General features: G+C 44.5%; 1 protein-coding gene, 1 long non-coding RNA gene and 1 pseudogene across 3 annotated transcripts; 1 reads left to right on the top strand and 2 right to left on the bottom strand.

Annotated features, from left to right (window-relative positions):
• Positions 1-10: 10 nt before the first annotated feature.
• Positions 11-26,451, bottom strand: BFAR (bifunctional apoptosis regulator). Of its 2 annotated transcripts, XM_059038332.2 has the most exons (8): positions 26,214-26,451; positions 15,745-16,081; positions 14,218-14,419; positions 13,346-13,515; positions 11,177-11,321; positions 4,590-4,763; positions 2,886-3,088; positions 11-1,306 (listed from the first exon to the last, which is right to left on the bottom strand). In XM_059038332.2, the coding sequence occupies exons 2-8, from the start codon at positions 16,005-16,007 to the stop codon at positions 1,114-1,116; spliced, it is 1,350 nt and encodes a 449-aa protein (XP_058894315.1). In that variant the 5' UTR covers positions 16,008-16,081; positions 26,214-26,451; the 3' UTR covers positions 11-1,113. The 2 variants fall into 2 exon arrangements, with proteins under 2 accessions (XP_058894315.1, XP_058894317.1); XM_059038334.2 differs by lacking the exon at positions 4,590-4,763.
• LOC131741411 (tricarboxylate transport protein, mitochondrial pseudogene) lies at positions 17,926-20,036 on the bottom strand (annotated as a pseudogene).
• On the top strand, positions 25,443-27,858 carry LOC136792582 (uncharacterized). Its single transcript, XR_010836555.1, has 3 exons — positions 25,443-25,588; positions 25,933-26,504; positions 27,527-27,858. It is a non-coding gene; the product is annotated as an uncharacterized lncRNA (long non-coding RNA).
• Positions 27,859-27,990: the final 132 nt, after the last annotated feature.

Genomic DNA, 27,990 nt, shown 5'->3' with positions numbered 1-27,990 from the left:
TTTACCTGTATAAAAGAATCTTTATTTTTATTTCAAGTAACTTCAAACTTTCAGAAGCAAAGTTTGAGTGAAATCTTCATAGATACAGAGGGTTAATGAATGGTTCATGGAGTCACAGAAAAACATTTTGGATGCAAGCTTGTCTCTGCAGGGCCAGTCTTCAGGTTGACTGCCTTTCACACCTGCTGCTGTCACACTGGAAGGGAGTCAAAGGCCACAGTTCATTTCATATTTACAATTACAGCACTTGGTGTAATTATACTTGTTTTATACATCAGAACAGAGTGTACAGTGGGAGGTCAATGTACAAAATGTCTCCTTAAACAAATCGACAAGCCTGGATTTTACGAATTAAATTCTTAAAAACAAAACAAAGTAAACCCCAAAACAACAATTTTAAGTAGCATTGAAGCAGCTCAGCCTGATGTGAATTTCTCTCCATTAACTGCCTGACATCCCACTCAATTCCCCCAGAAAAAGAGATCCAAACTTTCAATGATTCCAAGTAGAAAACAGTGATGGCAAGTCTAACCACCATCATTCTAATCTTGAACTGAATCCTTTCAGAGGTTTAACTCTGAAACCTTCTAGCAACTCTTAAATAAGACAGAGTCGTCAACCGGAGTTTGGTTTTTCCTCTGTTTTATCTATGCAACTGCCATGCGATGCGTATGACGAAATCTTCTGTTCTCCTAAACTTAACTTAGAGGACAGGCCTGGCTCTGGGCTCAGTCTCAGGGCTCCAACTTGCTCTGGGAGCCTTGTGTCAGTCACTGAGGTTATTAGCGCAAGCGGGACTGAGACCCACTCCATGTCCTCTGAGAAGCCTGGGTCCCTGCCAGGTGTCGTGGACTGGGCCTCCCAAGACCCCACGAGGAAGGTGGCTGGGTGGGAGGCGCGGCGGCTTTGTCAGCCAAGCACTGGGGCACCAGTCCCTGCTGCCACAGGCAGAGGGAGAAGGCCTGGCTGTAGCCTTTGACAGACAAAGCAGCACCTTGTTTACTAGGGGCAGAAAATAGGATGTCCACTCCCCCTCCCCTTTGCCACACTTAAGCATCAGAGCTTGGCTGGCAGGGAGGCTGGAAGAGTCCCTCAGAGCCTGGGCAGTGTCAGTCACAACACCTGGGTTTCTAGCCGTCGGACCTCCTTAACCACGAGATCGATGTTAATAATTGGGTTAAAGTACAGGGCCCAGTAAAACAGACAGTTGCAAACAAATTGAGGGATGAGGGGCCAGAACATGGCCACAAAAAGCCCCTGTGTTGATACTTTCCAAAAGTGGCTCCACATCCTCTGAGGCACAGTCCTGAAAAAGGAAGAGAAGCGTTTGAGAGGCAGAAGAGTGATGGCGTTTCTAACGACAGCGCCGAGGTGCTCAGACCCTGGGCCTTTCCCTGATGCAGTCTGGCTGCCAGTGCTGCAGAGACCTTGTTTGCTGTCCCCAGTGCCCCAGAGCTACCTTTCCTGACTGCTCTACCTTCAACTCCCAGGATGCAGCCTAGAGGGTGCCTCCTCAGGGCACTGTCACTCAGTCCCCATACCTGGTCCCCCAGGCGAGGCCTCCCCAGCACAGTCCCAACTCCACCCGCTGCTTCGCTGGGTCGCTCTTGTACGTATTTAACATAATATTTTCTCTGCTAGGCTGCAGGCCTTCAGAGTATAAACTGTTTTCTTTACCAAAAGATCTGTGGTATCCAGCAGAGAACCAGGGGCAGAGTAGGGGCTCAATCAACTGTGCCTGAATAAGTGAGTTCACAGAATTGAAATAAATGAGGGAGATTCTTGTCAGGTTCTCAGAACTATTTATAAGACTGCTCCTGATGGATAAGGCCAAGATCCCTTCATGTCATGGGCTGTTTCAGGCTGAAAGGATGCTGGTGTGCTGATGCATTACTTCTGCCTGCCCAGCAGCCATACCCTGTCTTCTGGAAGCACCTTTTGAGTTTCCCTTTAAGGGTGTCTCCCTCCCCTATTCTCTTCCATGTGGTCTGGCTGGGGCATCAGCCAGCCCCTGGTTGGGGGAGAGGCTGTGAGTGCACACCTGCATCTGGACAAGGGGAGCCCACAAACCCCTGCACTTGTGATGGGTTTGGGGTGGCAGGGGGAGGCTGTGACCCAGGCTGGGCCAATCAGAGCAAAGGCATGTGAGCCTCAGGCTTTCACAAGCCTCAGAAGTGCTCTCTTTCCTCCAGGGCTGCTAAGCTGCTCAGATCGACACCCAGAGTGATCAAGGGTTCCCAGACAAAGATGCTGTTGAGGCTGAAGAGAGCAGAGCTGTGAGAGAGAGAGAGACAGAGAGAGAGAGAGAGACAGAGAGAGAGAGACGGAGAGAGAGACAGAGAGAGAGAACTGGGCATGTCCCTTGGTAGGAAAGCCAATTTAGGTTGGTTTCTCTCACTTTACAACCAAGAGTCACTTGACTCAGTGACTGTCTAGTCCAATTCTCTCATTTTATGCATTAATCCAGAGAAATTATCACTGTCCCAGCTCGTGGCAGTGAAGGATTACAACTCATGCCTCCAGACTTCCTCATCAGATCCCTTTATGCTCTGCCACACTGCTGCTTTCCGTAAAGTTCCCTCTTCTTCTCACTTGTTTATTACTCAATTACTGAACCCCTTCACGCCCCACGCTGCAGGAATTAGCCGGCATATCGCATGGGGAGAAGGTGCATGGGACGCACTTTGACAGTGAGCACCACCAGAGCCACCCCAGCCCCAACACAAAGGCATTTTCCTGTTTGCTGCTTAAACAGTATTTCTAAACCAGAGCCCGGGGCATCTTCTCAAGTCTGAACAACACTCCACAGAGGATTTCTCCTCCTCTTGGTATTTCTTTCCCGGTCTCTCTTGCTCCAACCGTCTCCTACATAAAAACACACTTACTTCAGTTCACCTCTCGACCAGGTCCTCCAAAAGGAGAATAATTCCAGAACTGAGAGTAACATGGCATCGACGATGAGAAACCGTGACGTCCAGTAATGGACCTCCAGCCAGTCCCAAGCAAATTCAGCAATCAGCTGGTATGGAAGGAAGGAGTACTTGACAAGGAATTCTCTCCACTGCTTCCATGTGGGCTCTCTAAGATCCTGTAAAAATAACACACAAGTAAATAAAACTACATAAAAATGGACACAAAAAATCATGAGGATTGAGTTTTACACAAAATACTGTGGTTATCCCAGTGAGTTTTACATTTATTAAAATATACATACACATACACACATATGCAACAATCTAAAATGAGATTTCCATCCATAAACTCACCCTGTAATAATTAATCTTACACTGGATAAATGTTACCAAAGAGGCTGAACTGAGATGCTTGTTATATAATTGTGGAAGCTCAGAAGTAAAAAAATCTAAGCATGAGTAATCTAAGCATTATTAATAATGAGGTTGAAATGAATAAAAATTAACCAACTTTACAATTTCTTCACCACTGCAAGGGTAGCTCAAACAATTTCAATTCAACAGCTCATCTGTGGTAGAATGATAACAGGTCATGGGAAAATTAAACATATACATTTAAAAAGTAATTTTGGGAAAATGAAAAACTTTCATTACAGAATTAGCAGGTAATCTGTAACAAGAGTATTTAAACAACTCATAGGCATCCAGAGGCTAATGAAAGCCAAGCAAGACTGTGTACAATGGAGCAGACACTGAGCATCCCAAGAAGAAAGTCAGCCTGATAAGCGGGCAGGGGTTGATGGGGCTTTTTAAAGCAGAAAGGTCAGGGGGTCTCTGTGCTCCCAGTCCAGCAAGGGCAGGGAACAGCTGAAAACTGGGTAATTAGAGAAACAGTGTGCAAAGGGGCTAACCTGCAGGCTTAAAACTATACCCAAGGCTGAGGTCAGTTAGGTAGGCACTTGTTTCAAGTGTTTAGAAAAGGGTCTTTGGAGATTTAGGAATTCTGTTTCAACATCATATACAACGATTCCTATATCCATGTGACTTTCGATATAAACGGATCAGAGGGACTGCCCCAAAAGTACTAATGTGAAGGACATTACCCTCTGATGACCACCTAGACACAATCATCCTGAGTCAATGGGATCCACTGACAATTCTGAAGGAATCCATCAGAGCCGTGGTGGGTAACTACCCCTGCCAAAGGCCCTGTGGTCAGCTGACGTGATGACTCCCATCAGTGAGCTGGATGACGGCTTACTATTCTGAGGTCAACAGGACGGATACTAACCCTGCCTTGTGGTAGGACAAATAATCATCCTTTGGGGATCCTGTTAAGAGACAGATTACCAAGCTGGAGGGCCCACAGATCTAACCCTTGGGCAATCTGGACCTACGCTATCTTCTTTTATAACAGAAGCAAAGCTGGGTTTTTTTCCCCTAAGTATTTCAAGTCCAGAGGGTAACCCCTCTTGCTATGCAATGCAGGAAACAAAACAGCCTTCTGGGAGTGGGGAAGTTCCTGCTGTATTTTCTTTTGTAGGGGCTCTCCTTGCAAAATTCAAATGAAGTCTCACGTTGTTTCCTCTTCCCTGACAGGCCCCAGGCATGTCTCCAATTCCATCCCACACTGAGGAATGGCAGCATGAAGCCTCTCAAGGCCCTCTCAAGACCCACCAGAAGCTTGGTGATGATGTCCTCCCCGGAGCTGTCTTCTTGCAGAGGGCAGATGGTATGGATGAAGGGCAGGAAGGTGTCTGTGTAGTCAAACAGGTAGAGGTACAGCAGACAGAGTCTCGGGGAGCTCTTGAGGGCGTACAGCAGGAACAGGGACCTGCCTGGGTTCACGGCCTGAAGAGGATGAGGCGGGTGCAGGGACTCATTACAACAATAGCTGCCCGCTCCCCACCCATGCTCCTTCCACAGTCTCACACCCTCCTCCACGTGGTATGCACTGGTAATGAATGAATGAATGAATGGGAAGAAGAGGCCAAGTAATCCATCTGTTAGGCTACATTATAGAAAGATCCAGTCTCTCTCCATGGGTGGGGAGGGACGGGGGATGAGAAGCAAGCTCCTAGGCACATTTAGAAGAACACAACCTTTCGGGAAAGTAATCAGTGGGCACTACTTAATAGAAAAAATCAGAAGGCCTCATGCACAAAATATTTAGTGTTGCACTGTGCATAAAAGAGAAAAAGTGAAATCTGTGACCTCAGTCCTGAAGTTACAGTAGATATTTAGCCCAGAATTCATATAGCCTTGGAGGAATGTGTAGGAGGAGCATTGGATAATGCTCATGTTACAATGTTAGGTGAAGAAAAGATCTAAGATGTGTAGCCATCCACCTCCACAGTGTCAGTGCCGTGAAAGCAGGGCCTGCCTGATTCAGGACTGAGATCCCTTTTCTAAAGGACCACCTGGCTCACAAGAGATGTCAGTACATGTTTGCGGAATGAATTCAAAAATAAAACAGCTGTTTTAAGTACACTCAGAAAATTGTCTAGAAGAAAACAGAGCAATGTTACCCATGTCTGAATCTCAGGTGGGATTAGGGTCAATTTATTTTCATTCTCTTCACTTCTGTAAATTTTGCTATAATGAATGTACATTTATATTTTTCCTGATTATAAAAGAAACTTAAAAATGATTCAACTTACGTGATGCTACTAAGCATCAAGTAAAATGGGCAAAAGATGTGAATGGACACTTCACCAAAGAAGATAGGATGGCAAATAAGCACATGAAAAGATGCTCATTACTAATCCTTAGAGAAATGCAAATTAAGCCAGTGAGATAGCACTGTACACTAATTAAAAAGGGGAGGGATGGGAAGGAGGGCTTACAAAGGGGCGGGAAGAAGCTTTCGGGAGTGATGTATACGTTCACTATCTTGATTGTAGTGATGGTTTCACAGGTGTGTACATATGTCAAAACTTAGCAAATTGTACACTTTAAATATGTGTATGTCAATTATAGCTCAACAAAACTGTTAAAACATATTCAACTTATCTGATGCTATTAGTGGCTTACCAATAAAAATTTTAAAGTGTGACAACAGTTACGTTTAAGAAGAGAGTCCTTCTCTTTAGAGCTTCACACTAAAGTATTTAGGGGTGAAATAATATGATGTGTGGATATGCTTTAATATAATTCCAGGACTGGGGCTGTGGGGAGAGGGTGGAGGGGTACAGATGAATTAGGAGTGACCATGAGTCGATGCTCGTTGAAGCTGGGTATGAGTACTCTCTTCCCTCTATTTTTGTATGTACCTAACATTTTCTATATTTAAAAAAATTTTTAAGAGGTCCAACTTGTGAAATGGCTGATTCCAGGTCTGGGGCAGGAAAGGTACATGAGTAACTTGAACATCTTGTCGTGTGAGAATGGAAACTATCAAAGACTAATAAATCATGTTAAAAGGACTCATTAGCAAGTACGCTGTACCTCAATTCAAAAGTTAAATTTAAAAAATGGACTCAGAGAATAATTTGAGGAGACTCCTACTCAAAAAAGATGAGACGGTCGGAGCATCAATTAGAATAACTATTGAAACGTATTCAAATACATCAAGAGTGTCAAAATACTCAGTTATTAATAATCCTAAAGAAAGAAATCGGTCACTTTTGGAGGACAACAGGGAAGCAAATTCTGAAACTGGTAAAAGTAAATGGAGAAGATCAAGCATTTAACCTGCCCTTCTGGTATAAACTGTACTTAGGATAATCAAAATGGCTGTTGACAGAAGACTTCCTTTTTATTAAAGATGTTATTTCAGCGAACAAGATGAAAAAGAAATGAGAGAGTTACAGTATCACCATTTGGCAACCCTTAATGAACTAATGGATCTAAACAATCAATGATCATGGGACATTATAAGCCTCTTGATGGAAGAAAATACCACACCTATAAAGCAGCCTTGCCAAAACACCAAACCTAAACCAAAGTAAGCCTCTAGTCCTAACTCCTAGATTATAGGATATGCAGGGGAAGAAGGGACCTGTTAGGTGACACCACAGAGAGACAACTGGCAAAGTACAAAACATCAGAAAACTACAGGAGAAAATGATCTGGTTTCTTCAACAAATAAATGCAGGGTAATGACAAGAGGAAGGGAGAATCTACAGACTGAAAGAGACTTAAGAGACATGACAACCAACAAACAACCCAATTAAAAAAAATTCAGAAGACCTGCAGAGACATTTTTCCAAAGAAGACAGTGAGATGGCCAATAGGCCCATGAAAAGATGCTCAACATCACTAATTATCAGAAAAATGCAAATCAAAACCACAATGATATCACCTCACACCTGTCAGAAAAGCCATCACCAAAAGCACCACAGATAACAAATGCTGGAGAGGGTGTGAAGAAATGGGAACCCCTGTACACTGTTGGTGGGAATGTAAATTGCTGCAGCCACTGTGGAAAACAGTATGGATGGTCCTCAAAAAACTAAAAATAGAACTACCATATGATCCATCAATCCCACTCCTTGGAATATATCCAAAGAAAACAAAAACACTAATTTGAAAAGATGCAGGCGCCCCAATGTTCATAAGAGCATTATTTGCAATTGCCAAGATATGGAAGCAACCTAAGTATCCATCAACAGATGAATGGGTAAGATGATGTGGCATATAAATACACACACACACACACACACACACACACACACACACACTCACACACACACACACTAGAATACTACCCTTCCACAAAAAGAATGAAACTTTGCCATTCTGCAACAACATGGATGGACCTGGGGGTATTATGCTTAGTGAAGTAAGTCAGACAGAAAAATAAGTAGGTATATTTTGATTTATATGTGGAATCTAAAAAATAAAACAAACAAACGCCTACAACAAAACAGAAACCAACTCACAGATATAGAGAACCAACTAGTGGTTACCAGTGGGGAGAGGGAAGGTGGGAGGGGCAAGACAGGGGTAGGGGATTAAGAGGTACACACTACTATATATAAAATAAGTAAGCTATAAGAATATACTGTTTAGTACAGGGAATATAGCAAATATTTTTATAATAACTTTAAGCAGGGTATGATCTGTAAAAATATTGAATCACTATGTTGTACACCTGAAACTAATATAATATTGAAAACCAACTTTACCTCAATTAAAAAAAAAAAAAAAGACCTGACAACCAAATGTGGACCTTGTTGGGACCCTGGGTGGAACAAATCAACTGAAAAAAAAAAAGTAGGGTATTTGAATACTGACAAATTATTTGATAATATCAGAGAATTATTCATCCTGGGGGGATATATTGTGGTATTTTAGTTTTGTTTTTCAAGAAGTCTTTACTTTTTAGGGACTTCCCTGGTGGTCCGGTGGATAAGAATCTGCCTTCCAATGCAGGGGACGCGGGTTCGATCCCTGGTTGGGGAACTAAGATCCCACATGCCGCAGGGCAACTAAGCCTGCGTGCCGCAACTACTGAGCCTGCACCCTATGGAGCCCGTGCTCTGCAAAGAGAGAGAAGCCTGAGTGCCACAACAAAGATCCCGCATGCCACAACTAAGACCTGACGCAGCCACATAAATTTTTTTTAAAAGTCTTTACTTTTTAGAGATTCAATAAAATATTTACTTATGGAATATATGCTATCTCAGATTCAAAATAATTAGGGGTAGCAGGAGTAGGTATTACTGAAATAAACATAGCCATGAGTTATTGTCGTATGGGTTGATGGAATTTTTGTACTATTATCCTGCTTTGGGGTATATTTGAAATTTTCCATAGTAAAAGTGTTTTGAAAAATCTAACTTCTAAAAATTATCTCTATATTGTAACTTAGATGAGACATAGAAATATGGAAGTAGTTCTTCATTTTAAAGCAATGTTTCCCAAGCTTTTTTTCATTATTACCCCTTAAGGAGCCTTTTAAAGACGTTTTTTTCATAAGCCCTCCCCTGCCCCATGAAACGTTAATACCACAGATATACCGTGTATCTGTTTATGTCCTGTGGTCTTTGGAGGGCCACAAGTCACTGCAATACTTAACGCTTTTCACGCCTCAAGAACCAATGGCCTTGGGGGCAATGCGCTCCTATTGGGTGTGCAGGCTCTAAAGGAACACAGGTCCCAGAAATAGAGCCCGAAGGCACCCAGCCACATCTTGGTTTGTACGAGAGAAAGGGAGATGACCGGGTTACATGTTTGTAGGGCTGGGATCAGCTGGACCAAAATATCCCAACTCTGGGGCTACCTTCTATCAGAGAAGGAGGATAAACCAACCTCCCGGTTAGGTGGTTACGAAGACAGCACTGCTGTGGGGAGCTGTCCCTCTCAAGTCTGACGAGAACAGTGGCCTTCAGGAGCAGCCACACCCAGGGCTCTTACCACACAGCCTGCAGGCTGAACATCAAGTGGCCGCCCTTGGGGAGGGGCTGAAGCACAGACCTGAAGGAGCAGACTGATGATAAGATTCTGCTTGCTCTTTACAGTGGGACCAGAATACCATCCCCATTCACTCTGGTTAATATGAAGTTTACTTTGACAGATTCTAAATAGAGGGTCATTGCTGCATACAGGACCCAGAAAGGTTCTGTCAGATATTAAAACCCACCATAGGACTAACATCGGCTACAAGAAGTCCAGAGTCTGACTGCACTAACAAAACTAATAATTTATGATAAAAGAGAAGTAGGGATTTTTTTTAAAAACTGACAAACAGCAACAACACAGAAAACAACAAATCTTCTGTATTAGGACCCTATCCCCATTCTTCAAAAATTCTGAAACTAGTGTTTTTTTCAGTTTTAAAGCAATACACGCATAAAATTAAAGCAATACACGCATAAAATAAACACAATTTTTTTCAAACGGCACAGCATTATATTAAATGACAAATACAATTCACCCTTCCATCCAAGTCTCAATCCCTAGATGAAAACATTGTTAACAGTCTGTGTATCCTTCCAGAGATTTTCTTTGACACATACAAATGTGTAGGTTTTCTAACGTGTTTTTCTTTATTTTCAGTTAAAAACTTGGGTATCATTTCTTGTTAGCGCACCCAGGGTCACCTCGTTCCTTTGTAATGGCTACATGTATGGGTGAGCTGTATTTATTTAACCTGTTCCTAACAATGGGTGCTGAGGTTGTTTCCCAAGTGCTATTACCAATGACACTGTGGTCAATATCTTGTTTAATAATTTCTGTGACTCAAACATTCAATTGTCACTGTGACTCTCTGAGGTCATTGGCTGACGAGGAAACGGGACCAGGAGGCCCAGGGACTTGCTGGCGTTCCCACAGTCAGTGTGTCCTGGAGCCTGGCAAGGAGCCCCGGAGTCAGGCTGCCAAGCCCTCTCTTGATCACAGCGCTATGCTGCCTGTGCTCTAAATGCAAAGAAGTGAAATTGTAGACCAAAGAGTAGGGGCGTTTAAATTTTAATAGTTATTGACAAACCGCTCTCCAAAGAGACTGCACCAATTTAGGAACCGCAAACATGAGTGCCTCTTTCCTCACACTATGAAAGTTCTTATCCTTGAAAATGTCATAGGTGAGAATGATGCCAGCAGGTTGTCTCATTTGTACCATAATTATCAGTGAGCATTTTTCCCCCATAAACTTATTGGTTATTTGTATTTATTTTTCTCCATGATGTCTTTTTTAGGGTATAGGTCTGTGTACTCCAGACATTCTATGACTAATAAAAAACAGAGTATTTGTTTTACAGTACAGTATTCGCTAAATTCTCTCTGTGAAGGAGAACCAGGTACAGTCACACTGAAGAACAATTTATCAGCATCTAGTAAAGCTGAAGATGTGCGTTACTTGTGACCCAGTAATCCTGTTCCTCAGTGTATAGCACAAAGAAAGTCTTACACATGAGCATACGAACTTTTCAAGAATGTCCACAGCAGCGTGTTTCTCATAGCAAAAATGGAAATAATCTCATTGGCCATCATTGGGAGAATGTATAAATGGTCACGTACTTGTGCAGTGGAATATGGCACAAGAGAAAAAGAGCCAGAGACAAAAGCTACTTGCAGAAGGATAATAAGCTCAGTTCATGCCTTTTATGTTAAGGTTAAAAACCTAGAACATTGTTCCTAGAGCTGTGGATATATACCCATAACACAAGTAGGAAAACAGGCTCAGGAAGGATGCACAGGCATAGGGAAAGTGGGGACGCAGGGGGCTTCGCTTTTGTCTGATGTATTCATGAGCAGTGGGCAGGCAGATAACTGATATCTGGTGCTCAATACTTATTTTCCATTGAAAAATTAGAGTTCACCTTGTATTCCCAGAGGTTTTGCGGGGGCTTCACACCCAGTGCTTTGACTCGCTCCAGTTCCATGAGGATGGCTCTTCGGTGGCTGCTATTTTCTATGGTATATGGTGTCCTGGAAAATTCTTCCTCTGTCAAAGTTAAAAGCAACCTAGGGTGTGGGCGAGGAGACAGGAGGAGATGTCTTTTGAGATTACATCCTGGAAGCAAACTTTACACAGTCGGAGTTCCACCTTACCAACACAGATAAACACTTTAGGCTTGAGGTAAGACACCTAACATATGAAATAAGATTAATAACAGCAAACAACTGAATGCTTACTATTTGCCAGTCCCTCTATTTTTTAAAGTGTGTGTGTATAGAAAAAAAAATTGGGAAGAAATCCAATAAAACATTATGACATTAAGAGTAGTTGTTTGGGGACTTGCCTGGTGGTGCAGTGGTTAAGAATCCACAGGGGACACGGGTGGGATCCCTGGTCCGGGAAGATCCCACATGCTGCGGAGCAACTAAGCCCGTGCTCCACAACTACTGAAGCTCACGCACCTAGAGCCCATGCTCTGCAACAAGAGAAGCTACAGCAGTGAGAAGCCCACGCACCACAATGAAGAGTAGCCCCCACTCGCTGCAACTAGAAAAAGCCTGCGCGCAGCAACAAAGACCCAATGCAGCCAAAAAAAAAAAAAGAGTAGGTGTTTGGGAATAGTGATTAAATAAAGATAACTGTAGATCCCTCATCTGTTCCCTTTCATCAGAAGTCACAAATTCACCTCCACAGTGATTCCTTGTTAAAAGTGCCCCGTAAAGGTTTATTCCCTTTCACTCAACAATTGCAGTTTTGGAATCTCTCCTCTGGAAGGAAGACAGTTACGCAAAGATACATTGTATTAAGTGGGTACAGAAGTTTTTTTTAACCACAATTCGGGGCGAGGGTGGGGAGGTGGTGCAACTTCTTACAAAAAACAGACAAAGTGGGAGCACTCTGCTTCCTCAATAGAAAGTCAAGTGTTGAAAGCTCACTTCAGGGGGAGAAAATGGACCAAGGTGGGAGGTGGGGCAGTCAGGCAGCCTAGCAGTGAGCGGACTACACGTGTGACTCAAATGGGTTAGAGAGTGGCTGCCTGGTGGTCTAAGTAACACCCCTACGTGGTCCCCCTTCAAGGAAGGGAGGGGCCCCAGTAAAGATGGACAGGGCTCAGGAAGGGGCAGGGGATTTGCTGATGGGCAGAAGCAGGCTGAGGCACAGCTCAGCGATGAATGAGCTCCTCAAACGAATGGGTTTCTCAGAGCATTTGCACAATGTAGTCTGGTACCATCTGGAGCAGAAAAAAGGGAAACACCAAATGTGTGCTGGTAGAGATCGATTAATAGACTCTAGCCTATACACAGAGATATAAACACAGGTCTGCTTAGTATAATCGTATTTCCAGTTTAAATAAATAAATAACATGTTATTTAACACATCTATGTGTAAACAGTGAAAAAAATCTGGACAGGTGTCCAGCAAGATGATAATAGTGGTTTTCTCTGACGAGCAGGATTATGAAGGTATTTCACTTCTAATGTCCTACAATTCTACTTTATTATTTTAAAATAAATAAACACATGTTACTTTTATAACCAGGAAGCAACAAACAATTAAAATGTCAGTCGATGACATAAAATGGTTCAGCTGCTTTAGAAAACAGTTCAATGGTTCCCCAAAAGGTAAACACAGAGTTACCTTATGACCCAGCATTTCCACTCCAAGAGAGTGCTGAGTATTGAAAATATACGTCCACACGAAAACCTTTATATACAAATGATCGCAGCAGCATTGTTCCTAACAGCCCCCAAATGGAATCAATCCAAATGTCCATCAACTGAACAATGGATGAATGAAGAATGGAAATACTCTGAACAGGCAAATCCAGGAAACAGAAAGTAGAATGGTGATTCCCGGGGGCTGCGGGAGGGGAAAATGAGGATTGACTGCCTTTAGCAGGAGCTTTCTTTTTGGGGATGATGGAAATGTTCTAAAACCAGACTGTGGCGATGGCTGCACATATCTGTGAATATATTAAAAGCCACTAATTATACACTTTAAATGGGTGACTTCTGGGGTTATGTGGATGGTGTCTCAATAAAACTGTTTAAAAAATGTGAGTGATGTATCAGAAGATTTTGCTCCTCACCTTCCATTTACTCTTTCAGATAAAAACCTGTCTCTGTAGAGAGAGGCCCAAGGGCCCAGCTGCTCCAGCCAGAGGACAACTTCTTCTGCTGTCCATGTGGCCACAGCCTTGTGCACCAGGAGGTCGTGCTCAGATTCCCTGCTGCTCCAGTGATACACCAGCAGGACCACCTGGGGAAAAGTGACATGGCCCTTATTCCACAGCAGGATCAGAGATGCCAGTTTCTAAATATGTGAGTGTGGGGCCGGGAAGGAAAAAGCTGAGCTGGAAGGGGATGATACCAAGTCCATATATACGGAAGCTGGTGACACCACTGGCACTGAGATCTGGGGAGCGCAAGCCTTGGTGGGCTCATCTCTGCTGAGTCTCGGGTCGTCAGGGAACAGAGACAGGAAGAGGACTCACTGCAGGGCACCAGGGAGCACTGCACCCTTTTCCCCATCAATTTGGCCAGTGTAACTGACTTGCGTGCCTTTTCTATTGAAAATTTGTAATGGTTAGATTTTTGTAGCATGGATAGATTTAAAAAGAAAATAGTCTCTACACTGGAAGTTAGTGAAGGGCTGTGCTCAAGACATGGCCTTGAGTTCCAGCTTTAACACCTTTCTGCACCGGTTTGCTCCTCTCTACAGCAGGAATAATAACAGTGCCTATTGCATAGGTTGTGAAGAGGATGAAAAGGGACAAAGCTAACATTTACTGGGCTCTGAATATTATGTTGTATATACTTGGCATAGGCAACATCCCCAGGTTTCAATGTACATAGTGAATTACCACATATAGTCACATCATTAATCATTTAGGGGTACTTCAACAGAACTGACTTCACAGGAAACTGTGGGAGGGAGGGGGACAGAGAGACGTAAACTTACTGCCACACCAGTTAAAGCTGTGAGCACTCCGGAAAAGAATCCCCCTCCCCTCTGCTGATTCACTCGGGTGTTGGGAACTGAAAGAATCTTATCATTCCCATACTTCTGAAAGGCTGCGAGACTCTGGACTACGTCATTATTCTGCTGAATGTCTTCAGATCGCATTCTAATTGCATCAGGAAATAATTTTTCAATGGCATCCCTATGGAGAACAGAAAAAATAATCACAAGACAGTTGTTTGACTAAATATACTTATAATATTTAGAGGCCAAAATAAAACTACTATCAACATTTAATAATATACAAGGATTCTAGAAGAATGGACATAAAGATTGGTTATGGCCCTGTTGGTAGCAGCAACAAATCAGAAACACCTGTATGTCCACTGTTAGGGCAACAGCTAAATAAAACATAGCATATTCATACAGTGGAAACATACATAGTTTTAAAAATGAATTTACTGGATATCACTGTGTATCAAGATGAATAAATTTATCCACGTTGCTGAATGAAATAGTAAACTACAGAAACACAGTACACCACGGATGCGAGGAAATATTTACATTTCCTATTGGCACATAAATGTATAAAAGTATTTTTAAAAATCTGAAAGATGACAACTAAGTCATAACTGAAATTACTCTGAGAAAAAGGAAGGAAGAATTGTAAGATGGGGGAGGAGGGGTTGAAGGGGTCTTTATCAGCAATGTTCTGATGTTTTTAAAAGAATGTAAATGACTATATATGTACTGCTCATGTTATTAAAAATTAACTCATAAAAAAGAAAAAAGGTGCAGTTCACTAGTGAGAGTGAGACCAACCCTCAGGTCATACTGTAGGCTCTTCATTTTCGATTATACACAATCAGAGAACTCTTCTTCAATTTAAGGTTAACCTGCAGGTAAACCAAGGCTGAAAGGTCAGAGCAAAGTGTGTGTAAATACATCTCCTGTGAAAAAGAGAATGCTGCGTTAATGTTTTCATGGAACGTCCTGGTACTCTGTTGATAACAAGAGGCAAGAGAAAAGGATTTTAGCCTCAAAGACCTCATAGGTACATGAACATTATGAATGGAAGCAGAAACAACCCTGCTATCTGAAGGTCTTAACAACTGTTGTGTGATGTCATGCATGAGAAACTCTATTAACGTGATACGTGCAACAGAGTTTAGTCAAAGATTATGAAAACCAGCATCAAACCAGTTTTCGAGAATCATACAGTTAGACCACTTCCTCTATGAGACCTAGGGTGTTCTCAGTGAATACACATCAATAAGAAGTATTATGCACAAAGGGCTACAGACAGTGGTCTGATAACCAGCGTTTCTTTCTTTCCCTCATTTATAATACACAAACAAATCGGGACTTCCAGGTCCTCGAGCTCCCTGACTCACATGCCAGCAGATCCGGAATGACCCCCTGAGGCAGTGGGCTCCACCTCTCTGGCCTGTCCAGATGTGGCTGCTCCCAGTAAGAGAAACCACACTGTACAGGCCCAATGAGCTACTCACATGGGCTGAGCGTTACCTGAGGAGAATATTGACTTTGGGGAAACCTTCCCATTTTTCTCTGCATTCTGGACACTCTGTTTTCTTCGAAGAGGCCCACCACAGAGCTAGGCAGTGCCGGCAGAAGCTGTGCCCACAGTTCAAGGTGGTTGGGTTAACCAGGATGTCGTAACAGCAGTGGCAGGAAAATTCCCTAACAGAAATCTGAGGGCTGCTGCTCTGGAGAGGGTCCTCTTCCTCGAGGCTTGTCGCGTTCAGATCATTCTGCGGAGACTCTTCCATCTCTCAGCAAATTCTGGGATCCACAGACATAGAAAATTCCAGACTCAGAAAACTGCTGCAAAGCATCGTGAAATCTAGAAAAAAAGACATAACAACAGAAATAGGAAAAATAATATAGTAGGTGTTTGCGATCACAGTCATTCTATTGATATTAAAGCTCTGATTTTTAAATGTGACAAATTTGGTTTCTAAAAATTTACATTCCATAAACCACATAAACATCACTAAATTTTTCTGACCTATAGTCATGCTTCCAAAAATTAGGTAAAGCAAAATAGTGTAGTGGAAAGTTCAATGGACTTGGATGGGGGAGGCTGGAGAATTCCAGATCCTTCCATTCTGCTAACTTCCTTTGAACATATAATTTCTTTGGCCTCAGTTTTCTCAATGAAATTTCTAAAGTCCTTTCAACGTACATAAGTTTAAATAAGCCAGCTTCTTGGCCTATGAAAATGTCGGGAGTCAGCAACAACAAATGTACTTCATATAAATAACAGAGTTTATCCAAACAAATCTGCCTTCCCCTCAGGTAATTATTTCTTTTGACACCTGATTTCAGAGTCTTCCACAGGAACAGCACCTGGAAGACAGTGAGGCCTGGTTCTCTGAGGTGCCCTGTGCCACGTCCACTTGCCTGGGGCTTAATATCCACCACCACCCCCCAAATCAACCCAAATATGCACATCCCGCCTTCTGGAGTCCACCAGAAGGTGGGATGGCTAAGGACCATTCTCTTCTCATCCTTATCTGGGTCTTAAGGGAGTTTTTTATTGAGAAGCAGTATGATGGTGCCACGGAGTTAGAAGCTCAACTCTCCATCTCTGGGATGGTGCCTAAGTTACCTGGGCTCTCTGAGCCTTGTTTCCTCAGCTGTGGAATGGTGCTTACAGTACACAAACCTTCAAAGCTTCTTGTGAGGGTCAGAGATAGTGAACTAGGGTGGTGGATGGGGGCTAAAGAAATGATTATTCAGATTGTTACTGGAATTAGTATGGCATAGGCACTGGTGGGGAAGAGTTTCTCAATCTCACTGTTGTTAAAGGAAAGAAGGTAAATTGCTCTCAATCACCCACACTGGTCACGCAGAGAAGGGCTCTTTGCAGGCGGTGGTTAAGAACACAGGTCCCAGGGCTGGGCTGCCTGCATTCTTACCACAGCTCTGCCATTTACTAGCTTTGCACCCTGCATTTCTTTGAGTCTCAGGTTTCTCATATATAAATAGGGATGGTAATAGTATTTACCCCATTGGGAGGGTTTGAGAATTAAGTAAGAGAATGCAAGTAAAGTGCCTGGCATATGGTTAAGTAGACCATAAATGGTAGTAATTTCCCTGATTTTCAGGGAATTTTATCACCTTTTACAGGGCACAAATTTTATATAGAGCATGAAAACACTATATTTTAAACAAGCAAATCTATAAACAAGGAGTAGAAGAAAATACAATGAAGTATTAGTAGTTGGTTGGGTGGGGGAGGATCGTGATTTTCTTGGTTTTGGTTTTCTGTATTCACCAAGCTGTTCTTAATGAAAATGAAGTTACGATAACTGATAAGAGGTAACAGAGGTAACTGATAACTGATAAAATATAGAGAAAATTATAAAAAGCAATCATATTTGCTCATTATTTGTATGTTTAGGAACATTTAAACATTTTCTAACTGCTTTCCTTTGGGCAGCCTCTTCAAATTACTAAGGAAGTAGGAGATCTCATGTATAGGTTTTTAGAAAAAGGAATCATCATTTTGATAAAGTATTTCCTTTATTTGGCTACTATGGATTAAACAACTACCATGTATTATCCCAGGAAATAATAGTTGGACCATTGCTAGCTATTGACCATCTCTGGGGAGCTGGGCACTGGCGGGCACTTTAAGTACATTCATGAGCACATCTTGATTCAGTGTTGGAAGGATTCTTTTTTTTTTTAAGAAAGGGCCTCCTGCTCAGAGTCTCCGGGGACCAGAAATTGGTCACCCCAAAGCAGTACCCCTCAAGCAGACCATTTCACAGGGAAACCATGAGGGAGTAAGCTGGGTTGGGCCACAGGTTGCAGCGCAGACAAGAGGCCGAGAGCATTGTCTCCAGGCCCAACCACCAGTGTGGGGCAGTTCTCCTCTGCCTGCTAGATGTTGCCTACCAGGTGACCCCCAAGGACACACCCTCCAGCTGACCCTGCAGGATCTTGCCCCCAGGCCACAGGCAAGGCCTGGATGGAGGCCAGATGTTCCTTGGCCTAGTGTCAGGCCTCCCAGAGGGCTGATACTGTGGCCACAGCTCGCTTGCCCACCAGCCTGCCTGGCCCCGACAGTGTCCCTTGCCCACCAGCCTGCCTGGCCCCGACAGTGTCCTTGGGTGAGGAGTGGGCCTGCCCTCAGCAGAGGCATGGCCACCACTGCCCACCCACAGATGGGCTGACTCAGGGACAGGAGGCTGCAACAGGATCCGGTTTATTCTGTCTTGGAAGGGTGGTCCTGAGTGTGGCAGGTGCCACCCTGTCTGGGAGAGAGGGAGGGCCCAAGGGCTGGTTAAGGCCAGTGGTGGGAGATGCAGGGGGATAGGCAGCCTGTGAAATGCAGTGAGGCCAGGCTGAGGCCCAGAGGCAGCTGTGGTAGCCCGGGACGATGTCCCTGCTGCCCAGGGTGGAAAGCACCAGGCTGGGACCAGGCCATTGCTACGGGGCCATGACCCAGGGCACAGGGGCACCGCAGGATGTGGGGCACAGGGTCACAGGACACGAAACATGAAACACAGGGACACAAGTAAGCACGTGGACAAGTGAGCACAGATTCACAGGCCAGAGGAACACCTGGTCTCAGCTGGACACATGGACACCATGGTGGTGTCATACAGACCACAGGGGACACATGGACTCAACGGCCACAGGGGAAAGCCCTGGGCCATGGACTGCGAGGGACAGGGGAAGGGGGCCTTCTGGCACGACTGCATTGGAATCACGAGAAGGGGGCGCTGGGGGCAGCCCATGTGCAGACCCCGGGGCTCAGTCCGTCTTCCACACTTTGTTGAGCGGCTTCACCATGACAAACACGATGGCCACGTCCAGGTACACCCGGCCCAGGCGGGGGACGGTGCCCTTGTAGAACGCTTTGGGGCCCTCATTCCTCAGGATCTGCAGGCCGCGGTCCCACGTTTTGTGGTACTCGAGCGCCTCCAGGCCTGCATCCGGGTCTTGATCATGTCCAGAGGAGTGTTCCCATGGACACTGGCTGTGCCTGTGATGGCGCCAAACACACCAGTGATCAGAGGGGTTCATGGGCTTGTTGGGGTTGTCCCCTTGGTACCAGTTGCGCAAGGAGGTCACGACAAAGAAAAGAATGGCCTGGTTGGATCCCTGCTTCAGCACAGGGGCCACGAGGTCCTGGTATGTCCCTTTCAGCCCTTGTTCACAAACAATCTCCCTGACCTCGTGGAAGAATCCTCTGTATTTGGGGCTGGGGGAGGTCTGGTCATGGATGAACTTCACTTTGATGGTCTCCATGGGGCACACGACCACCACGGCATCTGCCACACCGGCACCCAGGCCGCACAGCAGCCTGTGCGTGCTGTCTAGCCGTCCCTGGGCGTCCTGCATGTGGTTGCTGAGAAACTCAAACATCCCGAACCGGACGGCTGCCTTTGGGATGGAGCTGTAGAGCAGGGAGATGAGGCCGCGGTACAGGCCCAGGACGCCATGGTTGTGGACTGTCCACCGCATGCAGTCCCCAAGGCCCTGATAGCGTGGCGGGTGCAAGCGCTCGTCCAGTTGCAGCTGCGTCTTCACGTACTCGGTGGGGAAGGTGATGCAGATTTCGATGTCACCTGCCAGGATCGCCTTCCCCGGGTGTGTGAGGGTGGTCTTCCTGGGTGCGGGCGCCCCTGCCGCTAGAGCGCGGGGTGTGGCCATGGTGGGCAGGGTGGGGGGCCCGGCGGCGGCCTCTCTTCTAACAGAGGTTAGAAGAGATGGGCTTGCATTGGGCGCTGTTCTTGGTGTTTCCTGGGGAGCAGTGAGTGATATACCTGGAGATACAGGTCTGATACAGGGTCTTGCGTGCCTGGTTAATGAGAGGTGGGCAGATGGGAGCACATAAAGGTTTCGGAGGCATTGAGATCAGCAAAGCTGTCCTTGAGGATGATCTCATCAGGAAGGCGGGCTGGGCTGGGACAAGGTAGAAGTGAGGTGCTGTCACTTCTGAGACTAAGGTGGCAAACATGAAAATGCAAAGAAAGGGATCAATCTATCCAAGAGATGTTACAAAATTCCTTTATGGGCTTTGGTGATTAGAGAGCAGAATGATTAAGGATGTTGTCTAGGTTCTAGAACTGGGGAATAAGAATAGTTCTGCTGATAGAAATGAGTCACTGTAAACAAACGGAGCCCAGCTTTAAGAGAAGTAAGTTGACTTTCGGAAAAGTTGAGTTTGCGGTGATGACCAGATCTCCAGGTAGAACTGTCTAGTGAGCAGGTGGAGATCTGAAACTGGAGCTGGGAGTTAAGGGGGAGGACAAGTGTATGGATCTCTGAGTCATTTGAAGTGACAACATATGTGGAAATTAATTTCTCACAAATTAACCTTTTAAAACTAGAATGTACTAATAATTCTTTGTTTACCAGATCTCTTCTCATGAGAGAAGACAAATCACACGCAGACATCAGAAGTGCATTTTATAAGTCATGTTTTGGGACTTCCCTGGTGGTCCAGTGGTTAAGAATCGCCTTCCAATGCAGGGGACGCAGGTTCGATCCCTGGTTGGGGAACTAAGATCCCACATGCCGTGGGGCAACTAAGCCTGCGAGCCACAACTACTGAGCCTGTGTACTCTAAGGCCCACTTGCCACAACTAGAGAAGCCTGCGTGCCGCAACGAAAGACACTGCATGCCACATAAATAAATAAATACTAAAAAAAAAAATGTAGAGGGAACAAAACACTAAGGATCTATTTTTAAAAAAATAAGTCACGTTTTGAAAAGCTGAGGTGGCCACTAACTGTTTTTTAATTGTCTTTGACAAACTAGAAACTGCATGGACTTTGATTACTTCTTAGGAATCTTGCTCGTTTCATTTTACCCTAAATTCAAAAACTGGAAGTTAACAGAGAAAGAATGCACAGCTGAACTGAATTCAGGTGATCTCTTCTGCTATTTCTGTCTGTAAGTATTTGGGTTCTTTCTATTAAAGAAAGCAGTACTTTTAGAGGAGGAAAGTGCCTCTTAGGTGATAAAAATCTAGCTCAGATACTAGAGTTCCAAGTTGTGGCCTTCTGACTTGGATAAACACACCCTCCTGCACTGGCAATGGTTAAAGCCTTCTTTGAGGAGAAGGCCCAATGTTCCTTTGCGGATGTTTATAACTGTTCTCTACAAACTCGGCACACACACCAGCAGGTCAGAGCTGGTTCGCTGCCTGAGCTCCTTCACAAGGAGGCACGTGTTAGAACATGCCCGCAGCCTACTGCTCTTTCCACCTCGTCGCAAAGCCTCACTGAAGACTTGGGCGACGTGGTTAGGACAGGGGCGAGGAGAATCATTCCATTCCCACTCCCAGCACCCTGTTCACATGTAGACACTTTGGTTTGTGCTTAAACATCACATGAGGCTTCCCTGGTGGTGCAGTAGTTAAGAATCTGCCTGCCAATGCAGGGGACACTGGTTCAATTCCTGGTCCAGAAAGATCCCACATGCTGTGGAGCAACTAAGCTCGTGTGCCACAACTACTGAGCCTGCACCCTAGAGCCCACGTGCTGCAACCAATGAAGCCCGCTTGCCTAGAGCCCGTGCTCTGCAACAAGAGAAGCCACTGCAATGAGAAGCCCGTGCACCGCAATGAAGAGTAGCCCCCGCTCGCTGCAACTAGAGAAAGCCCGTGCACAGCAACAAAGACCCAATGCAGCCAAAATATAAATAAATAAATTTAAAAATAAAATAAAATGATGGCTGGAACACCACATAATTGAAGACCACAGCGAAACCACTGGACTGAGTCACTCTGAAGAGCTGCAGTTTCTGAAAGTTGAAGTTGTGTCTTCAACTGATGTCCGGATTAGCACTTCAGGGTGTTAGGGCACTCTGAAATCACTTGCCAAGCTTGTGTTTGTGCACACGAGTGTTTTCCTGAAGGAAATCTATAGTTTTTATTTGATCTCAAAGGGGACCAAGACCCAAATTAGGTTAAGAATCATTGTTTATTCAGTGAGATAAGGGCTTTCTTAAAGTACCCACCACCCTGGCTTCCTAGAGTGCCTGTAATGAACCCAGGTGAGACTTTCCACAGCATAGCTGCATTACTGTCAAGGGCAGCCATCCTCTGCGACCTCTCAGTCTCAACCGTGGTAGCCACTGCTCGGTGGTGACATCTAGTCTCTTTCTTCACATGGTGCTTCTCTCTCTCCCCCTCCCCCTTGCACTCTCTTTCTTTCCTCCTCTTCCTTCTTCTCTTCTTTTCTATTGAATTTGGCGCCAGCATTTAAAAAAATCTCATTTCACATAAAAACCCAGATTCCTGGCTGCTTCTGCAAACCAGAAGATCTGGCAACACTGGGCTCTCCTTTTGTGTGACAAGAATCGGCTGAAGCTGAGTATCTGAGCAGCTGCCCCCTTCACACAGGGCCAGCTGGCTCCAGTTTGCTGCAGTCGTCATCCAGCTGGTCTCCTCCTTTCCGTTAGCTGCCTGACCCCTGTGGATAGCTGTGTTTTCACAACCTATTCCATAAGGTGATACCTTCAGGGTCTATCGATGAGTGTATGCCATTTCTAGGTTGACTGGCCTTAGGTGAGAAAGCCTCTGGAGTTCTATCAGCTTACTTATTGCTGAGAAAGTGATTGCTTTCACTATGAGGGAAACTCATAGGTTTCCCACACATTTTTCTACATTACCGCTTCTATTCTGCTTTAGCGTCAGAGGCTCAGTAGATTGTGTGTGTGAAAGGCTGTGGATGAACCTGAGGGCAGGGGCCAAGTCTAAAACTTCTAAGTCAGCTTTATTCTCATCATATTCTCACAGAGCTAGCTCAAAATGAGTGAGAGTCCGGGGGTTTCCTATTTATCAAATATTTCAGTAGAGGCCTTTAAAACACTTATTTTAATTTTTTGGATGTATTACTTACTTCCTGGTTCTGAGAGACAGTGTAATGCATCTCAGTTTTAAAATCAGAAGACAGTTTCTGATTCCCAGCTTCACTACGAGCCGTGAGATCACAGGCAAATTATTCATTCTCTCCAAGGCTCACATCAGCATATATAAGCAATGGGGTTACTGCTCCTGATCTCACAGGACTGTCCTGAGCATTAAGAGCACAGCACATAGGAAGTGCTCAATAAACATGGTCCCTTCTTCCGCAGCACGTTCCAGTGGGTGACATTTCCCAATCCATACAAGTAAGGTACCCCTAAGCTGGTGGTTCTCATGCCCATGCCATATAACCAACAACTTCCTCTACCATGTAACATTTATTTATTTACTGAAATGACCATTTGCTTTTATTGTAAGAAACACGGACACTTTTATTTTTTTTGGCTGCGCCACACAGCATGTGGGATCTTAGTTCCCTGACCAGGGGTTGAACCTGTGCCCCCTGCAGTGGAAGCGTGGTCCTAACCACTAGACCACCAGGGAAGTCCCGACCATGTAACTTTTAAAACACCTGGAGAGATATTACTTCCAGAGGAGCACACCATCTCTAAAGTGGCAATGTCAAGAAATGGCATAAAATCTTAGAAAGCATTAACATGTGAAATATGACATGAATATGCACATATGAACAAACTGTACAGCTGACTTTTTCTAGAATGTTCATGGGTTAGGTCTGATAGGAAACAATTATCACAAGATATCTATCACCATGACCCTATGTATGTTCTCCCAAAGAAATACCTAACTGACATGGTATAGTTATCCGAAAATCCATGGGAAAAAAATAAAGGGCTGGGACACATATCCTGTCCCAATACTTCTATGTAACTGAAGACCCTAGAATGAATTTGGCTATTTTGTCCCTGGAAGGAAAGTTGTTGGTCAAGTGCTTCTCTGTGGATTTATCCATAGGGTTATTCTCCAGGAGGAGGCAGGGGCACTGCTGTAACCTATTTCATTGTTTAATCACTCAACTCACATTTAAGAAAATTAATATAATAATTTTTATTGAGATTATCAAAGAAGATTGCATTAATTCTGAGTTTAAGAATTTTTATACCTTAGCTTCTGAAGACTTCATTATGTGATGACTGTTAACTCTTTAGAAAGTGTAATTATCAAGCTGTTTGGTTCAGTGTTATATAATTATGGTTCTACCTCTTCACTCAACAAAACACTGATTGTGACTATAATACATACCTAACGTTTTAGGAATAATCATTTGAAGAGCTAATTTATTGGGATTCTGGCCTGAAAAATATGATCTCAATCACTTCTTACCAGAGATGTTCCCTGCAAGAATAAAAAGATTTTGGCTTTAGATGGGTCTCTAGTTAGGTTATTTCTTCTCATTACATATTACCTGACAACAGAGAATAATTACAATTGCTGATATTTACTGAGCCCTTATATAATGTGAGAGGCACAACAATCTTATGGGATAATTATTACTATCATCTCCATTTTACTAATGAGAAAATGGAGACCTAATTAGTATAGGACAGAGCCAGGTTTTGTTTGTTTTTTTAAACAACAACAACACAATTTTTTCTTTTTTCTTTTTCTTTTTTTTGGCCAAGCTGCACAGCATGCGGGATCCCCAACTAGGGATCAGACCCATGCCCCCTGCAGTGGAAGCGTGGGGTCTTAACCCCTGGACCACCAGGAAATTCAGAGCCACATTTTAAATGATGGTCTGACATAAAGCCTGTCCTCGTAACACTACGTTGGTCTAGGCCACATCATAGAGGGGCCACTGTGAAGCTGAGAAATCCAAACTAGAATCTGACATCACTGCATTTTGGAACATGTGAACTCCAGCTTGTGGCTGTTAGGGTGAGCATGCTGTTCCTCATGAGATAAATAAGCAGAAATATTCACAAGAGAAATAGGGGTGAGGGTGCTTGGGTGAATCCCAATTTCAGGCACCCCTCCCCCAGTCCACTCCTGCGGACACCACTATAAACACTAGCAGAACGCTACAGACATTATCAAATGTCCAAAGAGGGACCACCAATTTCTAGTGATTATGAGATAAAAAGGAATGTGTCCAAATGTAAGCAAGGCAAATGTCAGAAACGGCAAATAAAACAGAACATGATATGTACTTCTTGCAGGTGGTGGAAACTGGCTTTCATTAACATAAGAGAAGCATTTCCAGGCTCTTACTGTATAAAACTTTGTGTTTTTCCAACTCCAAATAGACAGATTTTCTTTCTAGACAGGGTCAGAAATCACTAGGGCAAAGGCAGCTAGCTGCCTGCAATTTGAGACCATGTGATTTACTGCCTGTGAGTGGTGTTGGGCAAGATAAGAGCACAGAGGGAAGTGTGTCCTGGTCTCTCCTCTTTCGTGTCTGCTCTGTGGCATATATTCAACGACCTATCTTGTATGAAACACTGGAGATGCCTAATGACTCAGAAAGTGATCAAAAACTACTGGTGGTTAACCATAAGGTAAGGTAACCCATACCTTAGCTATCTGCTTTTAAACTCCCTTTTGCATAAGTCCAGGTTTCTGAGCCGTGAGCTCAGAATCACAAGAGCTGGGACTGTGACTCCGGGATTTCACTTTCCCCTTTCTGTGCGTCCGTTACCCTCTTTTAAAATTAGAGCAATCGTTCAGCCTTGGGTCCGGAACGGGCCCGGCCAGTCAGACCTGAAGCCCAGTCTGGCGTCTATCAGAAGCCTGGTCAATCTGTACGCCCTGTCGCAGGCTGCGACCCGCGCTCCCGGGGGCGGGCGCACGCTCGTCTCCCTCTAAGGTGTGTGGAAGCGACGACCCCTCCCTCTCGCCCTAGGGAGATCTTGGAACTACAGGCTCGGACTCTGACCCTGGAGGGGACACAGGTGAGGCCAAGAAACCGGCCGTGCCGAGGTGGGCTCTCAGGAAGGGATGGAGAAGCTGGATAAGCGGGGTTCCACTCCCCGAGGCCAGGACCACGGCTGCTCAGGACCGGGGCCTGGGAGGAGAAAGCCCGTGCACCCCTCGGAGCCCGTCCTCCACATCCGCTGTCCACACCCCACCCCCAAATCGAGCCCGGGCCGCCCCCTGGCCATCCTCCGCCAAACCGTTGCTTACCGCCGCGCTCATCCCGGGGCCGAACTGGCCATCGACGCCCGCCTGGACCCCAGCGTAAGCAAAGGAAGAGATAACGGCTGCACTTCCGGAAGTAACCTACGACTAACTGCGGAAAAGAGTTCTCCCGGCCTGCGACCATAGAGGAGAGGCTGCACTCGTTCCCTAACCCCCTCGACCCCGCGCCCTCCCCGCTGCCTAGAGCGGCCACTCTTGGGCAGGGGAGGTCCGCGCAGGCGTACTACCGCCGGTCCCGCCCCTTACTCTTGGATGCCAGGGCTTTACAACGAGAAGGTGAGGCTGTTGTGTGTATTTGATCCTCCAGAGTGGCTGTTATTGTATCTGCAGGAAACAGCTTTGCCCGGAAATTAAAATTATATTACAAGACCGTACTGTACTCGCCACAATTTTTTTTTGCCTTTATATTTTATGCAGAAAATCAGAGAACCATGGCTAGATTTCCATTTGCAGTATTAAGAAGAATCGGAATTAGAATGACTTTCTTATCACCACGTTATTTTTTTTCCCAGCGTCTTGGTTCGTTAAGAATTCATGAGGATTGCCTGTTTTAAATTACTGGCCTGGAGATTGTTAAATCGATAATTTGGGATGATTATTTTTTTCTAGCAATCAAATGGGCAGAGTAAAAAGATTGGTAATGTTCTGTGCTAGTGCCAGGAGTGTATGACTCATTTTCTGGAAGATAGTCTGGCAATAGGTATCAGCGTATTTTAAAAAAATTGCCGTGAAAGATACAAGCAAAATTTACCATTTTAACCATTTTCAAGTGTGCAGTTCAGTGGCACTAACTGTATCCACATTGTTGTGCCGTCATCACCACCATCTAGGACTTTATCATCTTCCCAAACTGAAAGTCCATACCCATTCAACAATTACCAATAGTTCCTTCCCCAGCCTCTGGTAACCACCATAATACTTTCTGTTCAAGAATTTGACTACTCTAGGTACCACATGTAAGTGGAATCATACAGTGTTTGTCTTGTTGTGACTGGCTTATTTCACTTAGCAAATGTCCTCCAGGTTCATCTACTTTGTAGCATGTGTCAGAATTTCCCTCCATTTAAAGGCAGAATAAAATTCCACAGTAGGTATACGTGACATTTTGTTTATCCATTCATCTGATGATAGATGCTTGGGTTGTTTCCATTTTTTGGCTATTGTGAATTATGCTGCTATGAACATGCGTGTACAAATACCTATTCAAACCTCTACTTTCAATTATTTTGGGTGTATGCTCAGAAGTGGAGTTGCTGCATTATATGATAATACTATTTTTAATTTTTTTTTTTTTTCAGTATGCGGGCCTCTCACTGTTGTGGCCTCTCCCGTTGCTGAGCACAGGCTCCGGACGCGCAGGCTCAGCGGCCATGGCTCACGGGCCCAGCCTCTCCGCGGCATGTGGGATCTTCCTGGACTGGGGCACTAACCCATGTACCCTGCATCGGCAGGTGGACTCTCAACCACTGCGCCACCAGGGAAGCCCTTTAATTTTTTAAAGAAGGACCATACTGTTTTCCATAGTGACTGTACCATTTTACATTCCCACTAGCAGTGCACAAAGTTCCAATTTCTTACCTAATAGATGTGAAATGATATCTCATTGTGGTTTTGATTTGCATTTGTGATGTTGAGCGTCTTTTCATGAGCTTGTCGGCCATTTATATCTTCTTTGGAGAAATGTTTAAGTCCTTTGTCCATTTTAAAATTGAATTGTTTGTTTTTGTGTTTTTGAGTTGTAGGAGTTCTTTATATATTATGG

The sequence above is a fragment of the Kogia breviceps genome, chromosome 14, assembly GCF_026419965.1.
Source record: "Kogia breviceps isolate mKogBre1 chromosome 14, mKogBre1 haplotype 1, whole genome shotgun sequence".
Taxonomy (NCBI): Eukaryota; Metazoa; Chordata; class Mammalia; order Artiodactyla; family Physeteridae; genus Kogia; species Kogia breviceps.
Note: the sequence above shows the minus strand (reverse complement) of the source record. Positions and strands in the feature narration are given on the sequence as shown.